We start from the raw sequence: 22,807 nt of genomic DNA, 5'->3' as shown, positions 1-22,807 counted from the left end.
GGAGAACTGTCTATTCAGCTCCTCTGCCCATTTTTTAATTGGATTATTTGCTTTTTGTTTGTTGAGCTGTGTGAACTCTTTATATATTTTGGATGTCAATCCTTTATCGGCTCTGTCATTTATGAATATACTCTCCCATACTGTAGGATACCTTTTTGTTCTATTGATGGTGTCCTTTGCTGTACAGAAGCTTTTCAGCTTGATATAGTCCCACTTATTCATTTTTGCCTTTGTTTCCCTTGCCCGGGGAGATATGTTCATGAAGAAGTCACTCATGTTTATGTCCATGAGATTTTTGCCTATGTTTTTTTCTAAGAGTTTTATGGTTTCATGACATACATTCAGGTCTTTGATCCATTTTGAATTTACTTTTGTGTATGGGGTTAGACAGTGATCCCGTTTCATTCACTTACATGTAGCTGTCCAGTTTTGCCAGCACCATCTGTTGAAGAGACTGTCCTTTCCCCATTGTATGTCCATGGCTCCTTTATCGTATATTAATTGACCATATATGTTTGGGTTAATGTCTGGAGTCTCTATTCTGTTCCACTGGTCTGTGGCTCTGTTCTTGTGCCAGTACCAAATTGTCTTGATTACTGTGACTTTTAGTAGAGCTTGAAGTTGGGGAGCGAGATCCCCATCACTTTATTCTTCCTTCTCAGAATTGCTTTGGCTATTTGGGGTCTTTGGCGGTTCCATATGAATTTTTGAACTATTTGTTCCAGTTCATTGAAGAATGCTATTGGTAATTTGATAGGGATTGCTTCAATCTGTATATTGCTTTGGGCAGGATGGCCATTTTGAGGATATTAATTCTTCCTAGCCAAGAGCATGGGATGAGTTTCCATTTGTTAGTGACCTCTTTAATTTCTCTTAAGAGTGTCTTGTAGTTTTCAGGGTATAGGTCTTTCACTTCCTTGGTTATGTTTATTCCTAGGTATTTTATTCTTTTTGATGTTATTGTGAATGGAATTGTTTTCCTGATTTCTCTTTCTATTAGTTCATTGTTAGTGTATAGGAAAGCTACAGATTTCTGTGTATTAATTTTGTATCCTGCAACTTTGCTGAATTCCGATATTAGTTCTGGTAGTTTTGGAGTGGAGTCTTTAGGGTTTTTTATGTACAATATCATGTCATCTGCAAATAGTGACAGTTTGACTTCTTCTTTACCAATCTGGATTCCTTGTACTTCTTTGTTTTGTCTAATTGCCATGGCTAGGACCTCCAGTACTATGTTGAATAACAGTGGGGAGAGTGGGCATCCCTGTCTTGTTCCCTATCTCAGAGGAAAAGCTTTCAGCCTCTCGCTGTTCAGTATGATGTTAGCTGTGGGTTTATCATATATGGCCTTTATTATGTTGAGGTACTTGCCCTCTATTCCCATTTTGCTGAGAGTTTTTATCATGAATGGATGTTGAACTTTGTCAAATGCTTTTTCAGCATCTATGGAGATGATCATGTGGTTTTTGTCTTTCTTTTTGTTGATGTGGTGGATGATGTTGATGGACTTTTGAATGTTTTACCATCCTTGCATCCCTGGGATGAATCCCACTTGATCAGGGTGTATGATCCTCTTGATGTATTTTTGAATTCGGTTTGCTAATATTTTCTTGAGTATTTTTGCATCTACGTTCATCAGGGATATTGGTCTGTAGTTTTCTTTTTTGGTGGGGTCTTTGCCTGGTTTTGGTATTAGGGTGATGGTAGCTTCATAGAATGAGTTTGGGAGTATCCCCTCCTCCTCTATTTTTTGGAAAACTTTAAGGAGAATGGGTATTATGTCTTCCCTGTATGTCTGATAAAATTCCGAGGTAAATCCATCTGGCCCGGGGGTTTTGTTCTTGGGTAGTTTTTTGATTACTGATTCAATTTCATTGCTGGTAATTGGTCTGTTTAGATTTTCTGTTTCTTTCTGGGTCAGTCTTGGAAGGTTGTATTTTTCTAGGAAGTTGTCCATTTCTCCTGGGTTTTTCAGCTTGTTCGCATATAGGTTTTCATAGTATTCTCTAATAATTCTTTGTATTTCTGTGGGGTCCATCGTGATTTTTCCTTTCTCATTTCTGATTCTGTTGATGTGTGTTGACTCTCTTTTTCTCTTAATAAGTCTGGCTAGAGGCTTATCTATTTTGTTTATTTTCTCGAAGAACCAGCTCTTGGTTTCATTGATTTTTGCTATTGTTTTATTCTTCTCAATTTTATTTATTTCTTCTCTGATCTTTATTATGTCCCTCCTTCTGTTGACCTGAGGCCTCATTTGTTCTTCTTTTTCCAATTTCGATAATTGTGACATTAGACTATTCATTTGGGATTATTCTTCCTTCTTTCAATATGCCTGGATTGCTATATACTTTCCTCTTAAGACTGCTTTTGCTGCATCCCACAGAAGTTGGGGCTTTGTGTTGTTGTTGTCATTTGTTTCCATATATTGCTGGATCTCCATTTTGATTTGGTCATTGATCCATTGATTATTTAGGAGCATGTTGTTAAGCCTCCATGTGTTTGTGAGCCTTTTTGTTTTCTTTGTACAATTTATTTCCAGTTTTATACCTTTGTGGTCTGAAAAATTGTTTGGTAGGATTTCAATCTTTTTGAATTTACTGAGGCTTTTTTTGTGGCCTAGTATGTGGTCTATTCTGGAGAATTGTTCCATGTACACTTGAGAAAAATGTGTATCCTGTTGCTTTTGGATGTAGAGTTCTATAGATGTCTGTTAGGTCCATCTGTTCTAGTGTGTTGTTCAGTGCCTCTGTGTCCTTACTTATTTTCTGTCTGACGGATCTGTCCTTTGGAGTAAGTGGTGTGTTAAAGTCTCCCAAAATGAATGCATTGCATTCTGTTTCCTCCTTTAATTCTGTTAGTATTTGTTTCACATATATTGGTGCTCCTGTATTGGGTGCATATATGTTTATAATGGTTATATCCTCTTGTTGGACTGAGCCCTTTATCATTATGTAGTGTCCTTCTTTATCTCTTGTTACTGTATTTTGAAGTCTTTTGTCTGATAGTAGTATTGCAACACCTGCTTTTTTCTCTGTTGTTTGCATGAAATATCTTTTTCCACCCCTTCACTTTTAATCTGTACATGTCTTTGGGTTTGAGGTGAGTCTCTTGTAAGCAGCATATAGATGGGTCTTGCTTTTTTATCCATTCTATTACTCTGTGCCTTTTGATTGGTGCATTCAGTCCATTTACATTTACGGTGATTATTGAAAGATATGTACTTATTGCCATTGCAGGCTTTAGATTCGTGGTTACCAAAGGTTCAAGGTTAGCTTGTTTACTACCTTACTGTCTAACTTAATTCTCTTATTGAGCTATTATAAACGCAGTCTGATGATTATTTCTCTCCCTTCTTATTCCTCCTCATCCATTCTTCATATGTTGGGTGTTTTGTTCTGTGCTCTTTTTAGAAGTGCTCCCATCTAGAGCAGTCCCTCTAAGATAACCTTGTAGAGGTGGTTGGTTGGAGACAAATTCCCTCAATTTTTGCTTGTCTGGGAATTGTTTAACCCCTCCTTCATATTTAATTGATAATCGTGCTGGATACAGTATCCTTGGTTCAAGGCCCTTCTGTTTCATTGTATAAAATATATAATGCCATTCTCTTCTGGCCTGTAAGGTTTCTGTTGAGAAGTCTGATGATAGCCTGATGGGTTTTCCTTTGTAGGTGACCTTTTTTCTCTCTCTGGCTGCCTTTAATACTCTGTCCTTGTCCTTGAGCTGTGCCATTTTAATTATTATGTGTCTTGGTGTTGTCCTCTTTGGGTCTCTTCTGTTGGGAGTTCTGTGTGCTTCCATAGTCTGAGCAACTATTTCCTCCCCCAGTTTGGGGAAGTTCTCAGCAATTATTTCTTCAACGACACTTTCAATCCCTTTTTCTCTCTCTTCTTCTTCTGGTACCTCTATAATGTGGATATTGTTCCTTTTGGATTGGTCACACAGTTCTCTCAATATTGTTTCATTCCTGGTGATCCTTTTATCTCTCTCTGCGTCAGCTTCTGTGCGTTCCTGTTCTCTGGTTTCTATTCCATCAATGGCCTCTTGCATCTTATCCATTCTGCTTATAAATCCTTCCAGAGATTGTTTCATTGCTGTGATCTCCCTCCGGACATCTGTAATCTCCCTCTAGACTTCATTCCTTAGCTCTTGCATATTTCTCTGCAGCTCTGTCAGCATGTTTATGATTTTTATTTTGAATTATTTTTCAGGAAGACTGGTTAGGTCTATCTCTGCAGATCCTCTCTCAGGTGTTGTCTGAACTATCTTGGACTGGACTAAATTTTTTTGCCTTTTCATGGTGATAGCGTTGGCTGTAGGCAGGTTGCAGGTATGTCAGCTGGGAGAAGAAAGTCCTTTCCTGCTTGCTGGATGCCTTGCCCTTCTCTGCTGCCTGTGTCAGTTACCCGCACTCTTGGAGCAGCCACCGGGTTAATCCCCTAATCTACTGTGAGCGGGGTCTCCGTCAGAGCAGCGCGGAGCCCTGCAGGGAGTGGCAGGCTCGCTAGGTGCGCTCCTCCATACTAGCAGCACCCCTGCCGGGCAGCTGTGTGCCAGCAGCGACCTTTGGGTCTGGCCCAGGTGGCTGTGCGTTGGGCTGGGATTCCGGTCGGCTGCTGGGAGTGCGCCTGCTCCCTCTGGCTCCGCTGCAGGTGCACACGGGGCTCTCCAGCGCGGACCTCTCCTGGACTCCTCTGGCTCCACTGCTGCCAGTGCACGCGAGCTGCACCTGGGCTGTTTGGTCGCCAATGCTGCGGGCTCGCACAAGCCTCTCCTGGTCACCTCTGGCACCATTGGCGCACACAATCCGCTCCTGGTCCCTTCTGGCGCCACCGCCCCCGGCACGCGCTGCCACTCTCCCACTACTGGGCCTGTGTGTCAGGGTCCGCGCCAATTGGAAGAATGACTGGCAGGCTGCTTAGTGTCATGAGGGTCTTCAGAGCTGCGCTGCCTCCCCAGGGTTTAGGGCGCCTAAGGTTTCCTGGGATTACCAGCTGCTGGCTAAGTGTGCCGGGACGACTTCGCCCAGCTTTGGGGTCCCTGTCTCTTTAAGACTTGCAGAAAGCACTCGCTTTTCTTTTGTCTGAGAGGCACCAGTTGCGCGGACCTGCCCACAGGTTTTGCTTTTCCGTTTCTCTAATATCCAGCACCCCATGCACCTTGTGTCTGCACTCCGGGTGCGGATTTCTAGAGCTGGTTGTTTTGCAGTCCTGGGCTTTCACTCCCTCCCCATTCCGACTCCTTTCTTCCCGCCGGGTTCTGGGGTGGGGGAGCGTTTGGGTCCCCCCTGGCCGCGGCTTGTATCTTATTCCCTTCGTGTGATGTTGAGTTCTCACAGATGTAGATGTATCCTGGCTGTTGTACTACATCCACTGGTGTCTATTTTAGGAATAGTTGTATTTATTGTATTTTCATAAATATATATGTTTTGGGGAGGAGATTTCCTCTGAACTACTTATGCCGCCATCTTGCCATGATCCCTCTACAAATGCAATTTAAACCTTCTAATTCTATTATAAAGCTACTTTGAAATACATTTTAGGACCTAAGCAATAGCATTTCATTTACTATGTCCCTTTGTTTTTATAAATTCCCATGACAGACTGTTTTCTATTAGAGGATCACCCACATGTCTGTAATATCCAAGTCTTGGCACACTTGACTTAACACAATCAATTTCAGCAAGAGCTGTAAACCTCTTGGCCATATACCAGCTCACCCTGGATTCCTGTGTGCTCTGGATGGGCCAGTTCACCCCTTGCCAATGGGAAGTGCTCAGGGCTAACGAGCATTTTTTCATTTGAATTTCGGAGGTGTTTTTGGAAAGGCAAGATTAGACATTCAGACAGAGTCCAAAGAACACTATAGTTCAGACTTGAGTCCCTGACTGTCACCTTTGGTAAATTATCTGATCATCATTTCCTTCCCTTTGAATGGGGGGCTGACCACAGTCCCTGCCACTTGGGGTTATCATGTCCAAGAAGCTCGTGTTCAGGGTCAAAGTACTTGATTATTTATGAAGCATTACTCAAATTTAAGTTACTACCTTTGTAATTGAGAAGATTTGAAACCAGTTCAGTTTAAGATTTTTTTTTCCTTCAAATACTATTTGCAATGCATCAATAAGTTCCCTGAATTGGAAAATGTAATTGGAAAAAGTTCATTCATCATGAAAAATGGTATTTGGCCACATCCATTCAGAGGGAAATGCATGCCTGTGTGCATATTTTGTACATAGTTCCTGTAAATGTGATACGCATGCAGTAATGCTGGCTTGGAAACCCTAATTTTACACTCCATCAAAACATGAACTTGCATTAGAGAAAATGCAAAGTAAAGGAAATGATAAGGACAAGCTGAGGATGAGCTAAGGAGTCAGCAGTGCTGTCTGTCTGTAGCTCTCTGGGGACAGGATGGTTAATGACTCTACTCCGTCAGCTGAACTGACTCTTCTTAAACTCTCAGAGAAGCCATGCCGGTAGGATACACATGCACTGTTGTCCCAAAAGATTAAACCATGACCCCTGAGCCTATATAGTTGCAAAGCAGTATGTTACAAACGTAAGTGGCTCTTGACCACCACACACAGGATGGGCTGTAGTCAACCAGATCCTATGGTTGCAGGCATTCCAAAGTCCGGCAGAAGAGTGAGGTGGACATCGTCGTCAGTGAAGACTTGAACGGAGCGGTGAAGTTCTCCAGCTCTTTACCCTACCCCAATAACCTGAACAGGTAGGCACAGCGACATTTCTCCTCTGCATGTTTTTCCTCCTTTTTTGGAACTGGATGTCAGAAGTGATATCTGAGAGTTCTTAAATAGGTTATCAGGATGACATCCAGTGACCACGAACTTTCCATAATCCATCTCAACCTTAAACTGAGAAGGATTCCCACCCTTCACCCCTTCTAGAAATCATCTCTGAGTCATATGACAGTGTGTCTGTGCCACTTATTACCCTCAGAAGCTCCTACCTTGTATTACATTTGGTTGTGCCTAGAGTTTGTATCCTAGTCATGTAAGCCTCTGCAAGGTAGGAATTACACTTTATTTCTCACTACACTCCTTACATAGCCTAATACTGTGTCATAACTGGCAAGTCTTTGTAATTTGACCAGTATTACATCTAGTCTGAGAGCCAGAATATGAACAGTTTATTAATAATAGCAGAATTGGGTAATAGTACACGGGAGAGCTTCAAGGCTGTCATACACCATTGAGTGGCATGGATAATTACCATGAGTATTCAGAGGACAGGGAGAGAGGTGTTGTGTGGACTTACATGGAAAGACTTGATGAGCTAACTGGAACTTTCTAGAAGGATCTAGAAAGAGGTGGAGGACATGGAGAGATGAACAAGTTCAAAGGGGAAAGACTGGGGAAAGCAAGGCACATTTTGGTGAGTAGATGTTGCTCTCAGTGAGGGGCTTAGGTAGGAGGATGGAGAGAGGCCAGCTGCAAGCACCTTCAGGAGGCTCTGGGGGGCTCCTTGCTGGGGCCGGGGGTGAACTTCGTTGTGGAACCCACCAAGTGCTTTTGAAGGGGCTGATGAACAGAATAACCCTGACACTTGGGAACCACCTGGAGGTAAGGCATGCCCTGAAGGGCTTCGCAGGGCTTCACAGGCTGTCACCTCCAGCCAGCTGGAGTTTGTCTGGCCCATTAGTGAGAAGTCCCCAGGTTGAGAGGAGTTTCAGCAGATCCAGAGAGTGATGGGTACCCAATTAATTTGGTTGGAAATGTTCACTTCTACTCTCAGACAATTCACTTCAGTCATCCTCTGTTGGCTGTGTGTATAATGGAGTGCGTGGAGGTGTGCGCTCCTCACATATGGCGCTGGGGTGTCCCCCCACTGTGCTCTGCTCCTCGTCTTCTCAGCGTCCTGGCCCAGCGGCTGGAGAAGTGGCTGCAGCTCATGCTGATGTGGCAGCCCCGGCAGAGGGGCACCGACCCAGTGTACGGGCCCAATGGCTGCTTCAAGGCCCTGGACGACATCCTAAACTTGAAGGTGAGTGTGGAGCCGGGTTAGCCTTGAGCCACAGGCCAGGTGATGGGACACGGCAGTTCTTAGGAGAAACACTTGCTCATTGAAAAGCAGGTCCTGGGCCACCTGACCAATGGGGAAAGTTAGGCCCCCATGAGAGTGTCTGGTCCACAAGTAGGAGGGCAGGACCCCAGTGCTGACATTACTCATAAGGTCATTGCTGTGGACAAACAGGAATATTGAAGACTAGAATATATGAACCATGGCTCTTGGACTCCCTTCCCCCAGCTAGGCCCTTGCTTGGTGGGGCTGGGAAATGGTGGGAGTAGCAGGATTCCAGGGAAATAGGCATCTCTGAAAGATGGGTTTTTCCAGTAACATCTGGGTTGTGTTGCAGCTGGTTCATATCCTGAATATGGTCACAGGCATCATTCACACATACCCAGTGACAGAGGATGAGAGTCTGCAGAGCCTGAAGGCCAGAATCCAGCATGACACAGGCATCCCCGAGGAGGACCAGGAGCTGCTGCAAGAAGCAGGTCTGGCGTTGATCCCCGACAGGCCGGCCACACAGTGTATTTCAGACAGCAAGGTGAGCCCCTGGCTTCTTGCAGAATGCCCGCTCCCTGCCCCTGCCCCCAAGCAGACTGCTCATGAACCCAGATTTCCACTCGTCTTTGTCAGTCTGTTAATCACCCTGTGCAGGTATCTGCCTGTGTCCTTAGTTGGAATGTGAGAGCCCCTGTGTGGCCTGATAAGAGACATTAATCACCCCATGCTTGACTTGTGACTTCTAGACCATGTAGAGTGCCTTTCTTTTGCCTTTGTCTCCAAAACAACGCTTCCTTCTTCCACGCCAGCCAAAACTGTTTATGACGTGGCTCTTCTGTACAGCAGCTGTGCTGACAGCCGCAGCATGGCAACACTGGTCCCTGCCCCGGGAGGCCCGATAAGGTTAACATAGGAGACATGGTCGTTGGACAGGAAGGAGGAGGTAGCAAGCACCTCAATTGCACAGTTAAGACAATTAGAGAATAAAATAGAATGTACAAGTTGTAAATAGGCTGTATGTGTGGGTAAGTGTAAAAGGAATGGGAAGAGGAAACAGGCCAGAGTTAATTCAGAGAGGCTTCATGGGGCGGAGGACTTGCTGGCCGAAGGTGCTGCTGGTGGTGAGCAGTGGGACATGCTCTGAAGTTTCCTCATTATGACTTGGCCAAAGGTAGGGTGGGATCCACATGATCTAATTTTGTTCTTGTTGCTTTGCAGCTGAACGAAGGCCACCCACTGGACATGGACCTCATTTTTCTCTTTGACAACAGTAAAATCATGTATGAGACTCAGATCTCCCCACGGCCCCAACCTGAAAGTGTCAGCTGTATCCGTAAGAACATCACTGTTTTGTTTTTTAATCACTTACAATGCTTGGGACAAGGCAGGAGGGAGAGATGGAGGCCCGGGGAGGGGCCCACACCAAGGAGATACTCTTGCCCAGCCTTGGGGCGACCTTTACCTAAACATACAGGTAGTAGCTCAGCCAAAGAGGAGAGTCTTCAGTTCATCGCAACCTCAGAGAGAGAGCTTTAGACAGAGGACAGAGCCTACTGCCCACAAGCCACTGAACTTGAATCACATGGCCATTTTTTTGAAGTTTTGTTTATATTTTAATAATACATGTTATGAAACAAAAAAAAATTGAGAGGTACAAAAGAATGTACTGTAAAAGATAGGCTACCCTCTCTCCCTTACTCCCCAGCCTCTTCCAGGGGAACTGTTCACTGCTCTCAAAATCTTGGGTAGACCTTCCCAGGAATATTCTGTACTTTTATAAATTATTCATAGATGTAAACTCTTTTCCTACTTTTCCCCCCAAACAAATGGTATCATTCAGTGTGTTCTGTTCTGTACCTACCTGTTACACTTAACAATATATTGTGGAGATTTTCCCCTTGTGGGTACATAGCTGTTAGCGGACATTTTAATGCATCCCCACTCCTTTTCTCACACACACATATACACAGACTGAGCAAACCAAGGGTCCAGAGTCTTAGAGGTCTCCAGACCTACTGCTTGTCTAATCATCTTTCAGTGCTGCTGGCCGAAGCTGCATTTTTAGAAAACTTCAGGTGACCTTAAATGTTGCGAATATAAGAGTTTCTACTGAAAATAGATGAGACTTTGGTACATGTCAGTATCTCTGAACCTATAAGTGGCTCACAAAGTGTTTCTTGGAGTCAGATCCCCAGGTATCCACATGCTTGTACTGTAACAGGGCACAAAACTGTAAGAGGGAGTAAGCAGGTATAGTTCCCCAAACCTCATGTACTTGCACAGTGGTTATATAGCTTTTAAAAACGTGGACAGGCCAGATGTCACAGTCAGGACACGGCTAATCACGGCTGCATGTGTCTCTGTTGCAGTCCAAGAGCCCAAGAGAAACCTGTCCTTCTTCCAGCTGAGGAAGGTGTGGGGCCAGGTCTGGCACAGCATCCAAGCACTGAAGGAGGACTGCAACCGGCTGCAGCAGGGACAACGAGCTGCCATGTATTGTGCCGGGCAGTTGGGGCTTTACGTGTTTCAAATTGCTCAGTGGCTTTTGCCATGTGGGGGCGGAGGCAGGGGCCCAGAAGCGGCTGTTGGGAGAGACCAGAGGGAGACACTGGTTTGGGTGGGTGGGAGGTGGTCGTCTGGGCTGGATTGAGGGCCGAGTGAGGTCAGCCCTTGCAGCAGGAGCATAAATAGAGCGTTCTAGCGTCTGGGACCTAGAGCAGCTCACTGCAGTTTGGATCAGGAAAACTCCCTGGTGGTCGTGCTGGGGATGACTGACTCTTTCCCCAGATGGGGACTGGTGTGGTTTATTGGCCGTCTGTGTAGTGCTTGGCCTCCTTCCAGTTTTGGTGCAGAGCCTCAGGCCTGCTGAAGACTAGGAAATGCTCTTTGCGGTTGTATGTGGCTGCTTGCATTATAAGGTGGTAACCAGAGCAGGGACCTGCCTTGGCACGTGAGGTGGTTTGGTCATTGTACGGGAAATGGCATTTGGATCCAGACCACCCCACGGTCCTGTTTCTTGTGGTCCTTCCAGGATGAATCTGCTCCGGAATAACAGCTGCCTGTCCAAGATGAAGAACTCCATGGCTTCCATGTCTCAGCAGCTCAAGGCCAAGTTGGACTTCTTTAAAACCAGCATCCAGATTGACCTGGAGAAGTACAGTGAGCAGACGGAGTTTGGGATCAGTGAGTGTCCCCTGGGCCGAGTTGGGAGGGACTGGCCCTTTCTTGTTTTCTCTTCCTGAGGTTTTTTTTCTTCTCTTATGATTGAGTTGCTTGTTTCTCTTTTGCCCTTGTGGTATGTTCCTTTTTCATTTTTTTCCCCCCAGCATCAGACAAACTGCTGCTTGCCTGGAGGGACATGGAACAGGCTGTGGAGCTCTGCGGGCGGGTAGGAGACTCATTTTAGATTCATATCCTTACGGGGCTTGGGGGGGGTAAGGCTTCTTACTGCTATTCCCACTTTCTCCTTAAATGCTAGGTTCAGTCTTCCATGTCAGAAACCAAGTTCCGGCATATATAACATGCCCAGTGCACTACTGGCCATGCTCTTGGACCCTAACTAGGACCTGCTGGGAAGAGGCTGGGGGAGCAGCCAGTGGGGGGGGGGGAGGGGGGCACTGTGGCAGATCTAGGAGCTGCACAGATGCACAGAGCTGGTCCAGATTTGAATAAGGAGCAAAATGTGAAGTGAAAGGAGCAGGGGAAACCTAGACCCCTTCCTGTTAGAAAGGGCCTGGGATGAAGGGCCACGGGGCCCCAGATTCTGTTGGGATACTAAATCCAAACAAAAGGACTAAGCGGAAAGTCTTAGGACAGTGTAATCAGATGCCACTGGAAAATGTTGATTACAAGGCAAAGGAAGTAAGTGTGACTTTGTGAACCCACAGATTGGAGGCCTGGGGCTCTGAGGCCTCTTTCTGGACCTTTTTACCATTTCCTGCTGTGAACTTGGGCAAGGACCTTCACCTCTCTGTTTCTATAAATCAATGGCCAATATATGTGCCTAAAGGTGGATATGATGTAGATAATACTTGATGTAACCATAGCAATGGGGAGAGCTGTGCCCCATCTGGGCACTCCTAACCTGTGCAGTAAAGGCGTCCAGGCTGCCCTGCATGGGGTGGCATTGGGATGGACCAATTACGAGAAAAGACAAGAGTGTGCATCGGGCATGTTCTGTATGCCAGGCACCTTGCCAGCTACTTTACATATGGCATCATATCTGTCCCCCACCCATGCTTCATTTCATGGTGGAGGAAACAGCAGCTAAGGGGTTAGGTGAGTTGTCCCAGGGGCACAGATCCGAGGTCTTAACCAGGTCCCACTGACGCCAGAGTCCACACTCCTCCTAGCCAGGGAGTGAGTTTGGAGGGCTTTCCCTGAAGCCCTTGCATCTCAGAATGCTGTCATTATGTCAGTTGATATTAGCACAGCTTTTTCACCAGGAGAATGACGTGAAACACCTGGTGGAACGGATGATGGCCCTGCAGACCGACATCGTGGACCTGCAGAGGAGCCCCATGGGCCGGAAGCAGGGAGGCACGCTGGACGACCTGTGAGTGTCCATGGGGCGCAGAGCAGGCGCCGCCCCCACCCCCGCAGACGCCCCAGCCAGAGTCTCCTGTGGGCCGGGACACCCAGGAGATCAAGCATGGCTATTAGGGGAGCTCTGTGAGGCCATCCCCCATCGAGCATGCCCCACCTGGTGGGTCACCTCATTGTGCTCCCGAGTCACGCAAGGGCAAATCCCCTTCACTCTGAGCCTTAGTCCATGTGTATTAAGTGGTGAGGAAAACTGACCTCACACTCATGAGGGTCTATTCGGATGATGCATGGTGAGGTGGCTCGTAGAAGTCAAAGGCTGTAGAGCACGTGGCCGCCACCACCCGTTGAGCCCACCCTGACCCAGGCGTGGCTCCCACAGCAGAAGGTCGAACAGAGGAGGAGCCTGGCAAATCTTAGAAGTGTGGACTTGGGGACTGCATTTGAGTGAGTCTTTACGAGGTGTTGACTCGGCTCCGGGAGGAGTGAGGCGCCCAGGCAGAGCAGTCCTACCTGAAGGAAATGGCACAGAGCCCCCGGGGACAGATGGGCTGGGGCGGCAGGTGCGCTTCCTCAGCCTCTTAGGGCTCAGCGGAGTCCTCTGATGCTTTACGAGGATCCTCAGGACAAGAAGCCCAGGGATCAGAAATCTGATTATTTATATTCCGTATTTTCTCTAATTATTTAACCCCTTATTCTCCTCTAATTTTCAAGTGAAACTCACCTCTGAAAATGTCAGCCAGTTTTGCAGTGTTAGAGGGAAAAAGAGGATAGGAATTCATCTGCCCTCGGGCTTGAGTTTCCAAGGCGGGCCCTGTTCTGTGGGCTTAGGTCCAGGAATGGCGTCTGCAGTCACTCGCAGAAGCCCACAGATGGGGGGTTCTGAGGCACCGAGCAGAGACTCCTTTCCAAGGTTCTCTCATTAAACCTTAAAGATGTTTGAGTTTTGATAATGAGGATGATCAACCCCTTGTTATAGAAGTCACCTATTCTATCTCCAGGAATAATCGTTTTCCCCAATCAAGACATATTGCCCATCTTGCTTCTAGAAATCAATAATTCTGCTGGCAGGAATTAGTTAACCAGAGCTTCAAATGTGCTTATTTGACCTCAAATCTAGACAGCTTCTTTCTCTATTTCAGAGAAGAACAATCGAGGGAGCTTTATAGGCGACTAAGGGAGAAACCAAGAGGTAAGGGGAGCATCATGCTACCTTGGTCCCTTGTCATCTTGGGTGTGGGGTGTTGTCACTGCCTGCCAGCCTGAGGGACTGTGCGCCTCCTTCCTCTCTGCAGACCAGCGAATTGATGGGGACAGTCAGGAAATGGTACGGCTGCTGCTCCAGGCAATCCAAGGCTTTGAGAAGAAAGTGCGAGTGATTTACACGCAGCTCAGGTACCAGCCCTGATCACAGGCTTCCCCTCCTGAGGGTGGAATGTGGAGAGCCAGCGAGCCAGTACGGGAGGTCGGTTCCTCACTGGGCCCCGATCTGCTTAACCACCTGGAGAAATGTCATCTGCAGCAGCTGATTGGATTCATAAGCACCTGGGGTTATGTTCTGTCACTTTGTCCAGCTGAAAGGCCACTGGAGTTTGTCATGTTTATTCTTTACAGTAAAACTGTGGTTTGCAAGCAGAAAGCTCTGGAATTGTTGCCCAAAGTGGAAGAGGTGGTGAGTTTAATGAATGAGGATGAGAAGACTGTGGTTCGGCTTCAGGAGAAGCGGCAGAAGGAGCTCTGGAATCTTTTGAAGATTGCTTGTGTGAGTGAGCCCCCAGGCCAGGCCCCAGGCCCTCCCCCCTGTGCTGCTGTCAGCCCCCTGCAGGGGAACAGGAAGAGGCTCAATTTCCATTTCTTGTTTCTGGGACTTACAGTGAGCAGGGCAGGGCGGAGTTGGTTTGATTTAGGCGTGTACGTGTTCCCTGTGGCCACTAATAAGTCACCACACAGTTAGTTACTTACAGTTCTGGGGGCCAGAAGTCCAAAATCCAGGTGTCGGCAGGGCTGGACTGCTTCTGAGGCTCAGGGGGAGAGTCCTTCCTGCCTCTTCCAGCTTCTAGTGCCTCCCGGCGTTCCTCAGCGGGTAGCTGCATCACTCCAGCCTCTGCCTGCCTTCACACGACCACCTCCGAGTGTGTCTTCTGGGTGTCTCTCCTTAGTACCTGGTCATTAGACTTAGGCCCCACCTGAGGAGTCCAGGGTGATCTCCTCTTGGGATCCTTAACTACTGCAAAGACCCTTTTACCAAATCAATCACATTCCCAGGGTCCTGGAGTTAGGACACAAAGGGCTCTTTTAGGGAGCCTCCATGCAGCAGGCACCACAGGGCATGTCAGTGTGACCTGGTGGACCTGTGTCTGGGTCTGTGCTGCTTATTTACTATTGTCACCGACGCCCTCTGTGTCCCCATCTCAGTGTCGTTGTGATTCCACTGAAAGCTGCTTAGCAAGTAAACATAACACAAAGAGAGCCCAGGACAGAGAAAGAAGAGCCCAGTAAAGCCGTAGAAAGAGTCAGAGCTGGTGGGAGTGACCTCCAGTGTGGAGGTGGGAGGATGGGAAGAGCAGCTGGTCGTTGACAGCCTTCGAGAGCAAAGAGAATGGGAAGGCAGTTGCCGAACGCAGAGGCAGGGTACAAAGGTGGTGTTTTTTTGAGATCACACTGGAGCATATTTATAAGCCAAGCAGGAGACAGTGTGTAAGTCCAGGGAGAGGAAATCCCAGGGCAAAATACCTCTATAATCTGAAGTCAGTCAAAGGGAGAAATAAAGTTTAAAATCCGTTTATTGCTTACAAACTGCAGTCTGGGGCCGTTTCTCTCTTTCCTGCTTTAGCAGCAGCAAAACTGGCCCTCCTCACCCAGGTATTACCCATTGAAATGGAGATGAACTTCTCTCCACGCCTGAGGAATGATGCAAATGCATTAAAGCCATACTCCACCTCTAAACGCCTATTATATGCAGGTGTACTAAAGCTAGGCGAGATATTCTGGAAATAGTACAGTTTTACCCACACAATGTACCTGGAGATTTGCAGTATCAGAGAGATAGGAGACACTTGGGTCTCCAAGTCCTGAGAACAGTGGAGGGGTCGGCACCGGGGGCAGACAGGCAGGGTTGGCCTTGGGAAGGGTGAGTGACTTCCTCCTGTAAGGAAGGAGGAAAAGAGAGATGACAAGACAGAGAAGATGTGAGGAGGAGAGGAGGGAAGTTGAGTTATTCACAAGGATTGGTCTGATCTGCCATCTGCATTCATTCAGAGCTTATTGAGCACTGACAATACGCCCAGCTGTGTGATGAGAACTGGAGGTGCAGGAGGAAGAGAGCACGGTGTGTGGCCTGGGGAGGGGCACAGACAGGGCAGAGCATGAGAGCAGCTCAGAGCAGGAAGCTGAGCAGCAGCCATAGTCAGAGTGAGCGGCCGCGTGGATGCAGAGGAGGCATGCCGGCTTCCGTCTTAGAGGTGAGGGTCCCCACAGGGAAAGGAGGAGGTAGGGAGGAGAGCTGGGGAACTCCGTGTCCTTGGTCAGGTGACTCTTGCTGACCCAGGCCTGGCCACGATGTTCCTAAAACCCTTTGACAGGGCAATCGTTATTTTCATACCTATTTTCCTATCTCCTGGAGGAAGTGCACTTTAGGTAAGGGGCTATTTACAGAAACCTCAAGCTGTGAGCACAGTTTGTGTTGATGATCGACAAGCCTGTGTGCAGGGCTGCAGGGCTGAGCAGAAGCTCTTCTTTTGTTTCACCCTTTTGGCCCGGAGACTAAGGCAGCACAGGAGACAGAGTGTGGAGGCGGAGTGGCCGCTTAGTCACTCGGTTACATTCCGGGTGCTGTAAGCAGATGTGTGGTGCAGGGCCAGTGGCGTCAGTGGGGATGAAATCGGAAAGGTAGGCAAGGGCTAGCTAATGCAGGTGGCACTTGACTTTGAAGACATAGAGAAAACATTGTAGGACTTGTTTTTTCCTCATCTTGAAGGACATTAAGTCTGGGAACAGTATGGTCACATTTGGGTCTTAGAGAAATGACTCTGATGGCAGCTGGAGAACGGGTTTGAGACCGTGGCAGTGCGGGGTTGAGTCACCCCAGTGGACCGGACGGGATGGCAGAAGGGTTGGGAGCCAAGCAACACAAGCATGAGGGGGCGGGTGGCTGCTTTCCATGGGATGGCCAGCAGGGAAGACAGCAGAAGGATGGAAAATGGGGCAAAATCCGGTGCTGGAAGGGCTGGTTGAAGCTGGACCTTGATGTTCAGTGGGAAGGGAGGATGTGGAGCCAGGCTGGAGAGCTGAGAGGTTGAAGACCTGCACTGGCTGGAGACTCCCAGAGGAGGGGCGTGAGGTGCTGAGGAGGTTGGCAGTGGGTCCTGCAGGTGTGAGGAGGTGCATGTACCTGTAGCCGGAACCAGTGATTTGACATGTTGACTGAGGGGGAGTGGCTGCAGCAGTGCGGGAGTCAGCACACCTTAGTTCTCTTCCCCACTGTCTCAGACGGTGCAATGCACAGAAAGTCACTTAGAACCTTTCTGTGTGTCTTTCAGTTTTGTACTTGGAAAAGAGTAAAAATATCTCCCCTTTAATTTCCCTGTAAGACTTCATTACACAATCAAACTAATGAAGCAGAGCCTTCAAATACAGGCACCCAGATCTCCCCGTACTTAGAATCTTTTATCAAAAGAGTACATCTATAGATACAGAAACATTTTCTAAGCCTAAGTGCAGACCCCCAGCCCTAGTCATGGGTAGAGGTGGTACCTGACATTCTCTAGGAAGAGCTCATGCCTCGTGGCCAATTGCCTCATGATAAAATAACATGGTGTGAATGCAGAGTCTGATGCCCCACTTTGCTCCAAACTTTTGTTGACTTTCCTTTGGTTTTGTCCTTCAGAGCAAAGTCCGGGGGCCTGTCAGCGGAAGCCCAGACAGCATGAGCGCTGCTCGTCTCAGCCACCCTGCTCAGCTGATGTCCCAGCCCTCCGCTGCCCCCAACAGCTTACCCGAGTCCATCAAGAAAAGGTAAGTCACTGTCAAGTGCCAAGAGTGATACTCAAGGGCACAACAGGCCGTCATTGGGACGGAAGGCACATGTATCATGGATAGACCATTGCATCCGGCTGGCAACTGTGTGTACCTTTTTCTTTGTGTTCATTGTATGTGCCCTGTGGGGACAAATGGAATAACTGGCTCTCATAGTCCCTTGCAACTTGCCACCTCAGAGTTTCCCCGTCTGAGGATTGGGTTACTAATTGCTCAATGAAAATACTGGAAGTGCTAGTCAGCCACATGGTCCCTCTATCGTTATGAGTTCTTCAAAACCAGTTTCCATCACACCAGAGTCATGTGTCTCCTACCCCTCACCCGACACCACTTTGAGGTCCCAGGCCACCGTGTTCCCCATTGACTCCTATTTGCCGGCCCCTTCCCCCTCTTGCCGCTGGACAGCTGCCACAGAGGTGGTGACAGAACATGTCTGCCCTTCCTGGCAAGGCTTTTTGCCTCCCTCCTGCCTGCCTCATGTTGCACTGGAGTCCTCGCTGGCCAGATTCATCTTCACAAAATACTGCTTTGGTCAAGTCATTCCCCGGTCAGTAACTAGTAACAGCTTCCCACTCCTGGAGGCTCAAGCCTGAGCCTTTAGGGCATTTGCAGCCCCCACAGAGCCACGCTCCACAGAGTGGCTGATGCGCTGTCCCCGTACAAATGCCCTGCACTAGCCCAGCGGTTCTCAGCCTGATCCGTCTGGGTACTTGCTGGAAATGCAGCTTCCGAACCAGATGCTCAGGGATGGGCACAGCAGTGGTGCTCTGCCGGCCTTGGCCAATGCTGGCACTCAGGAAAGTTCAGGAGCCACTGCTGTGCCAGTGCCCTTCCCGGAGCAGTCCTCCATCTGCAGGGCACACCTGCGTCCCGCTGCTTCCTCCTCCTCTGAAGCCCTGACACCTCCCTTCCCTTCTCCCTCCCCACCACACACACGGGTCTGCCTCTTCTTGGACCACCTGTGGGTTTTTTTCCATTTCTTTCTAGTTCAGTCCACACCCATTTATTCAACACATTCTAGGCATCAGGCCGTGGACACCAGAGTCGATTAAAATCGGTTCCTATAGGCAAATCTATAGACATAAAAACTAGGTTACTGATTGCCTGGGTCAGGTAGGGAGGAGAAAGGGAAGTGACTGACGATGGGCGCCAGTTCTCTGTGGATTTTGGAAATGTTCTAAAACTAGATTGTTGTGATGATGGCAAAACTGTAAATACACTGAAACTATTAATCGCACACTTTAAGTGGGTTAACTTCATGGCATGTAAATTGTCTCTCAGTAAAGCTGTTTCTAAAAATCTTGTTCCTGCCCTTGGGGAGTTCTTAGCCTACTGTTTTGGTACTTAATCATACGTGGCCTAGATTCTTAATTCTCTCCCCAGCCTCCTGAGAGCTCTTTGAGAATAGTAACCAGGTCCTGTGCCTCTTATGTTGCTCCCTGGAGCAGGCACAGAGCCTTTGACCTAGTCAGTAGCCCTGTCCATGAGGCTGAACAAAAACGTGCTCTGCGTCTCTTTCATCAGATTGTCCCATTTGCGAGGTGGGAGGAATCCCAGAGCGCCGTCTTCCTGGGCGAGGCATATGCGCTCCCCTGTCCTCAAGGCTCTAGAAAAGTCTTGGGAGCATAGGTTGTCTTCTGTCTGTCCGTGACATAGAGCTGAGGTTAGAGAAGAACAGGCAGCTTAATTATACTCTCCCTTCTTCTGTGGCCCATTCTTCACGGGACACGCACATTGCTTATCACAGAACAGAGAGAAGACGAAGTGAAATCAGTGCCCAGCACTTGCTTTTCCGCAGATCTCAAGGAGCCACAGAAACCTGGTGCAGTTGCTTGGGCTCCACACTCTTTTCCATGCCAAAAATTGGAAAACAGGTGATTTAGGAGCTGTCTTCAGATTTTGGCAGTTTGGAAAGTAAAAATAATTAAAGTCAGCTATCTAGTTAAGTCAGAGCTGGTACTGCAGACTTCTTTGTTAAGCAGACATCTCCTTGCCCCTTCACGTTGTGAACAGCAGTGCTCATGGCGGAGTTTGGGCTTCTGAAAAGTGTTCCACTGATGAATGAAATCACTAGTCAATGGCATGGTGTTTTAAGACACTCTTCATCAAAGTAGCTGTTATTTAATTTTTTAAATCTTGTCAAAAGTTTGTAGCAGATTTTTAAACAGTAGTATTGTCTCTGAAAAAAATAATACTGACCACTTTCTAATCATTCGCTCATTTTCTTTAGTGAAGACCTGGTGGCTGAAGCACATACCCTCTGCAGCCAGTTAGAAAATGTAATACAAGACACCATGACAGAGCGGGACCAGAGTTTAAGGGTAATGGCCTGTGTGAATCCCAGCTACTCCATGTCCTTTCTTTCTACAGCAAATGAGAAGAAAGAAAACGGAGAGGCACTCCAGCCTTTCCTCTGTCTCGGTATACACTTAACGATTTTCTAGTATACATATGTATTAGTATTCCTAGTAATAATAATGCACAAGCACTGTATGTGCATTATTTCATTTAATCCTTATAACAATCCTTACAAGGAAGGTAACATCATTCCAGAAGGTCTTTCTCTCCCTGTAACTTTTGTGCCATTGCTGAGCATCTGCTGGGGTTGGGGGTTGGGGGGATGCTGTGCTGGACTCGGGGCTAAAACCCTAGCCTGTCACAGCCCTGCCTTTCGGACCCAGAGCTCAACAGAAGGTAGTACTAGTTAGAGGGAAGGTAACCTAATGAAAAGCGACTCAAGGTACAGATAAGTTGCTGGGAGGATCCTAAATTGTTCCCTTAGATTTTTGAACGGCCATTTCCTGCTAGTACAGCCACCTGTGGCCTCCCCCACCCTGACCTCTCAGGGTTTGGAAGAATCAGGCGATAGGGCTGCTAACTGTAGTCACCTCTTATTCAAGCTTCTTTACCTCCTGCTTCCGCTCTTCTTCCCTGGCATTGCGTCATTTGGGCATCTCAGTGCTTATCTGCACTTCTGCCAGAGGGAAAGGAAGTCTCCCCAGGCTATTGCATTGTAAGGTTGGAATCCGATAGCTGAGGTTAGCTCCTGGTACCACCTGCCCACACTGAGCTTAATAGTAAGTGCTGTGAGCTACAGGCAGTTCTAAAATTGCCTTTGCAGTTTCCATCGTCACTGGATCTCGGGCTCCAAGCCAGTCCTGTATGGTTTTGAATAAGTAGCTTTGGCCCAAGAGTACCCTGTAATAATATGGCTGCTATTAATGAGAGGATTTACATGTCCTTCTAAATTATGCTGGTTGCCTCCAGAAGAAGAAAAACAACCTGTGTTGGTGGCCACTGTATTTTTAACATGCCTGTTGACTTTCAGTCTCTAGACTGGAGCTGGTTACAGACAGAGGAAGAGGAGCAGAATGGCCTGGAGCAGGCAGCATGACTGTGGGTGGCCTTGCCCGCCTGATGGGGCCACCTGGCGTGGGCCTCCCAGCATCTCTGGCACCCAGACGGGCATCCTTTCACTGCCCCAGCAGCTGTGACGTTCACCATAGCCCAAGGGTGTGGCCCCGTGGTCACTGCCAGTGGCTTGTCTGCATGCCGAAAGTCCTCCACCACAGAGGCCCAGCGCGTGCTGATGCCAGGCATGATCATTTAGGGAGACCAAGAACAGCAGCTACTTCCTCTGCTCTGAAAAATGTGCTCAAAGCACAGTCTGCCCCATAGACCACTGCACAGATGCATGACGTGAATCTTCAGGACAAAGTATGACTGGCCGGTCCTCTCCTGACCTCTCCTGATCTCCAGAGGCCCTGATCCACGTGTGCTCACAGCTAGTGTTTTGTCTGGATTTGACATCTCTTAAACAGGCTTTTAAATCATAGCTGTGGCCTGGCCGCATCCCCTCCCTTCCTCCTCTCATTCACAGCTGCTAAGATGCTCCTCTCACCGACAGCTTTGGTGGTGGTCCTCCCTCTGGCAGGGTCGCAGGGGGGTGCTCAGCTCCCCCGTCTGCTGTCCTTGCAGCCACAGGGTGACTCACTAGAGCCAGGATGAGAGCACCTCCCTTGCTTTGGGCCCCAGAGATGACCTGGCGTTAGTCGTCCTGGAAAAGATGGCAAGAAAGAAAGGGAATCTGCCAACTGCCAGCCCTCTGCCCACTGCCCACCGCTTGTCTCCTTGCTTAGGCTCGGCTGAGTGCGCTGGTGGGCTGGGGCCGGGGCTCCTGCCTCTCAGACCAGCGAGCCGGGTTACTAAATGGATTTATTTAAAAAAGAGTTCTATATTTTGTAACATGACTCAAGCCCTTGTACTGACTCCACAGTCTATTTTTATGATACCTACAGTTAGGACGTGCAAACTCAAAACCCAACTTAATGGACATTTTTATAAAATTAGTGCCTGCAGCCAAGCTGTGCCCCAGCGCCAGCACCACTTGTTTGGCATTTCACAGAACTCCTTTATATAAAATCAGGAAAGCAAAATGAGTCCAGGTGATCACAACAGACGAGTATGGTTGGAGAAGAAAGTTGAGTTTCACAGAGCAACTTCCATGGAGATGGCACAGAGGGTTCCACGGCGAAGCTCAGGAAATGCTCCATGCTTTAATTGCCTCTTGGAGATGCATGTTGTACACTGGTATATTACAATATCTGAAAGCCCTATGATAAATGGCTTAACTTTGTATAAATCCATAGTTCACCACACTTATTGCACCACAGAGCCTTTTTTTTAAACCCCTGTTGAGTGTGATATTTATTGACATCCCAGAGAACTAGAGTTTAATACAGCATGACCTTGGAAACACTGATGAGGAACATAGTGGGAAATACAGCCAGAAAAGTAGGCTGGGATGGCCTCAGACTGGGGAGGGAATGGATGTTGGGCTTATAGGCAGTTGGGAGTCACTGAAGAATTTTGACAAGAAAATGACATCACCAAAGCTCTGGTTTAAAAAGATTAATGTAACAGGAACAGGAACATGCTAATTGATTGAAAAAGTGACTGCTCTGGAGATAGACTTTTGGCTTTGAAAAAGATGAAATAGATGTACTTTTCCCTATTCTTCCACCAAGTATAGCTAAAATTCTTCAACATTATAAATCCTTATAAACACATATAAAAAGACTCTGAAAGGTAGAAGGCTGCAGACCAGCTAGGAACCTCAGACCTAAGGAATGACATGGTGGTGAGTTCCCTGAATTTTCCTTTTACCTCATATGTCCCCAGCTGGGTGCTAGAGAAGCCCG

General features: G+C 47.7%; 1 protein-coding gene across 7 annotated transcripts in view; it reads left to right on the top strand.

Annotated features, from left to right (window-relative positions):
• Positions 1–22,264, top strand: part of IKBKB (inhibitor of nuclear factor kappa B kinase subunit beta) — a 93,554-nt gene extending 71,290 nt beyond the window's left edge. For 2 of the 7 annotated variants that reach the window (XM_036877452.2, XM_036877453.2), the window contains exons 9-22: positions 6,622–6,729; positions 7,874–8,003; positions 8,377–8,571; positions 9,249–9,363; positions 10,400–10,523; positions 11,062–11,213; positions 11,357–11,418; positions 12,464–12,585; positions 13,715–13,764; positions 13,868–13,967; positions 14,187–14,334; positions 17,458–17,585; positions 19,837–19,927; positions 20,935–21,875. In XM_036877452.2, the coding sequence (XP_036733347.2) occupies positions 6,622–6,729; positions 7,874–8,003; positions 8,377–8,571; positions 9,249–9,363; positions 10,400–10,523; positions 11,062–11,213; positions 11,357–11,418; positions 12,464–12,585; positions 13,715–13,764; positions 13,868–13,967; positions 14,187–14,334; positions 17,458–17,585; positions 19,837–19,927; positions 20,935–21,000 (1,591 nt within the window). In that variant the 3' untranslated portion in view covers positions 21,001–21,875. Of the gene's footprint in view, positions 1–6,621; positions 6,730–7,873; positions 8,004–8,376; positions 8,572–9,248; positions 9,364–10,399; positions 10,524–11,061; positions 11,214–11,356; positions 11,419–12,463; positions 12,586–13,714; positions 13,765–13,833; positions 13,969–14,186; positions 14,335–17,457; positions 17,586–19,836; positions 19,928–20,934 lie in introns of those variants that run through there. The other 5 variants (XM_036877458.2, XM_036877459.2, XM_036877457.2 and 2 more) reach the window with 5 other exon arrangements.
• Positions 22,265–22,807: the final 543 nt, after the last annotated feature.

This window comes from Manis pentadactyla, chromosome 7, assembly GCF_030020395.1.
Source record: "Manis pentadactyla isolate mManPen7 chromosome 7, mManPen7.hap1, whole genome shotgun sequence".
Classification (NCBI taxonomy): domain Eukaryota; kingdom Metazoa; phylum Chordata; class Mammalia; order Pholidota; family Manidae; genus Manis; species Manis pentadactyla.
Note: the sequence above shows the minus strand (reverse complement) of the source record. Positions and strands in the feature narration are given on the sequence as shown.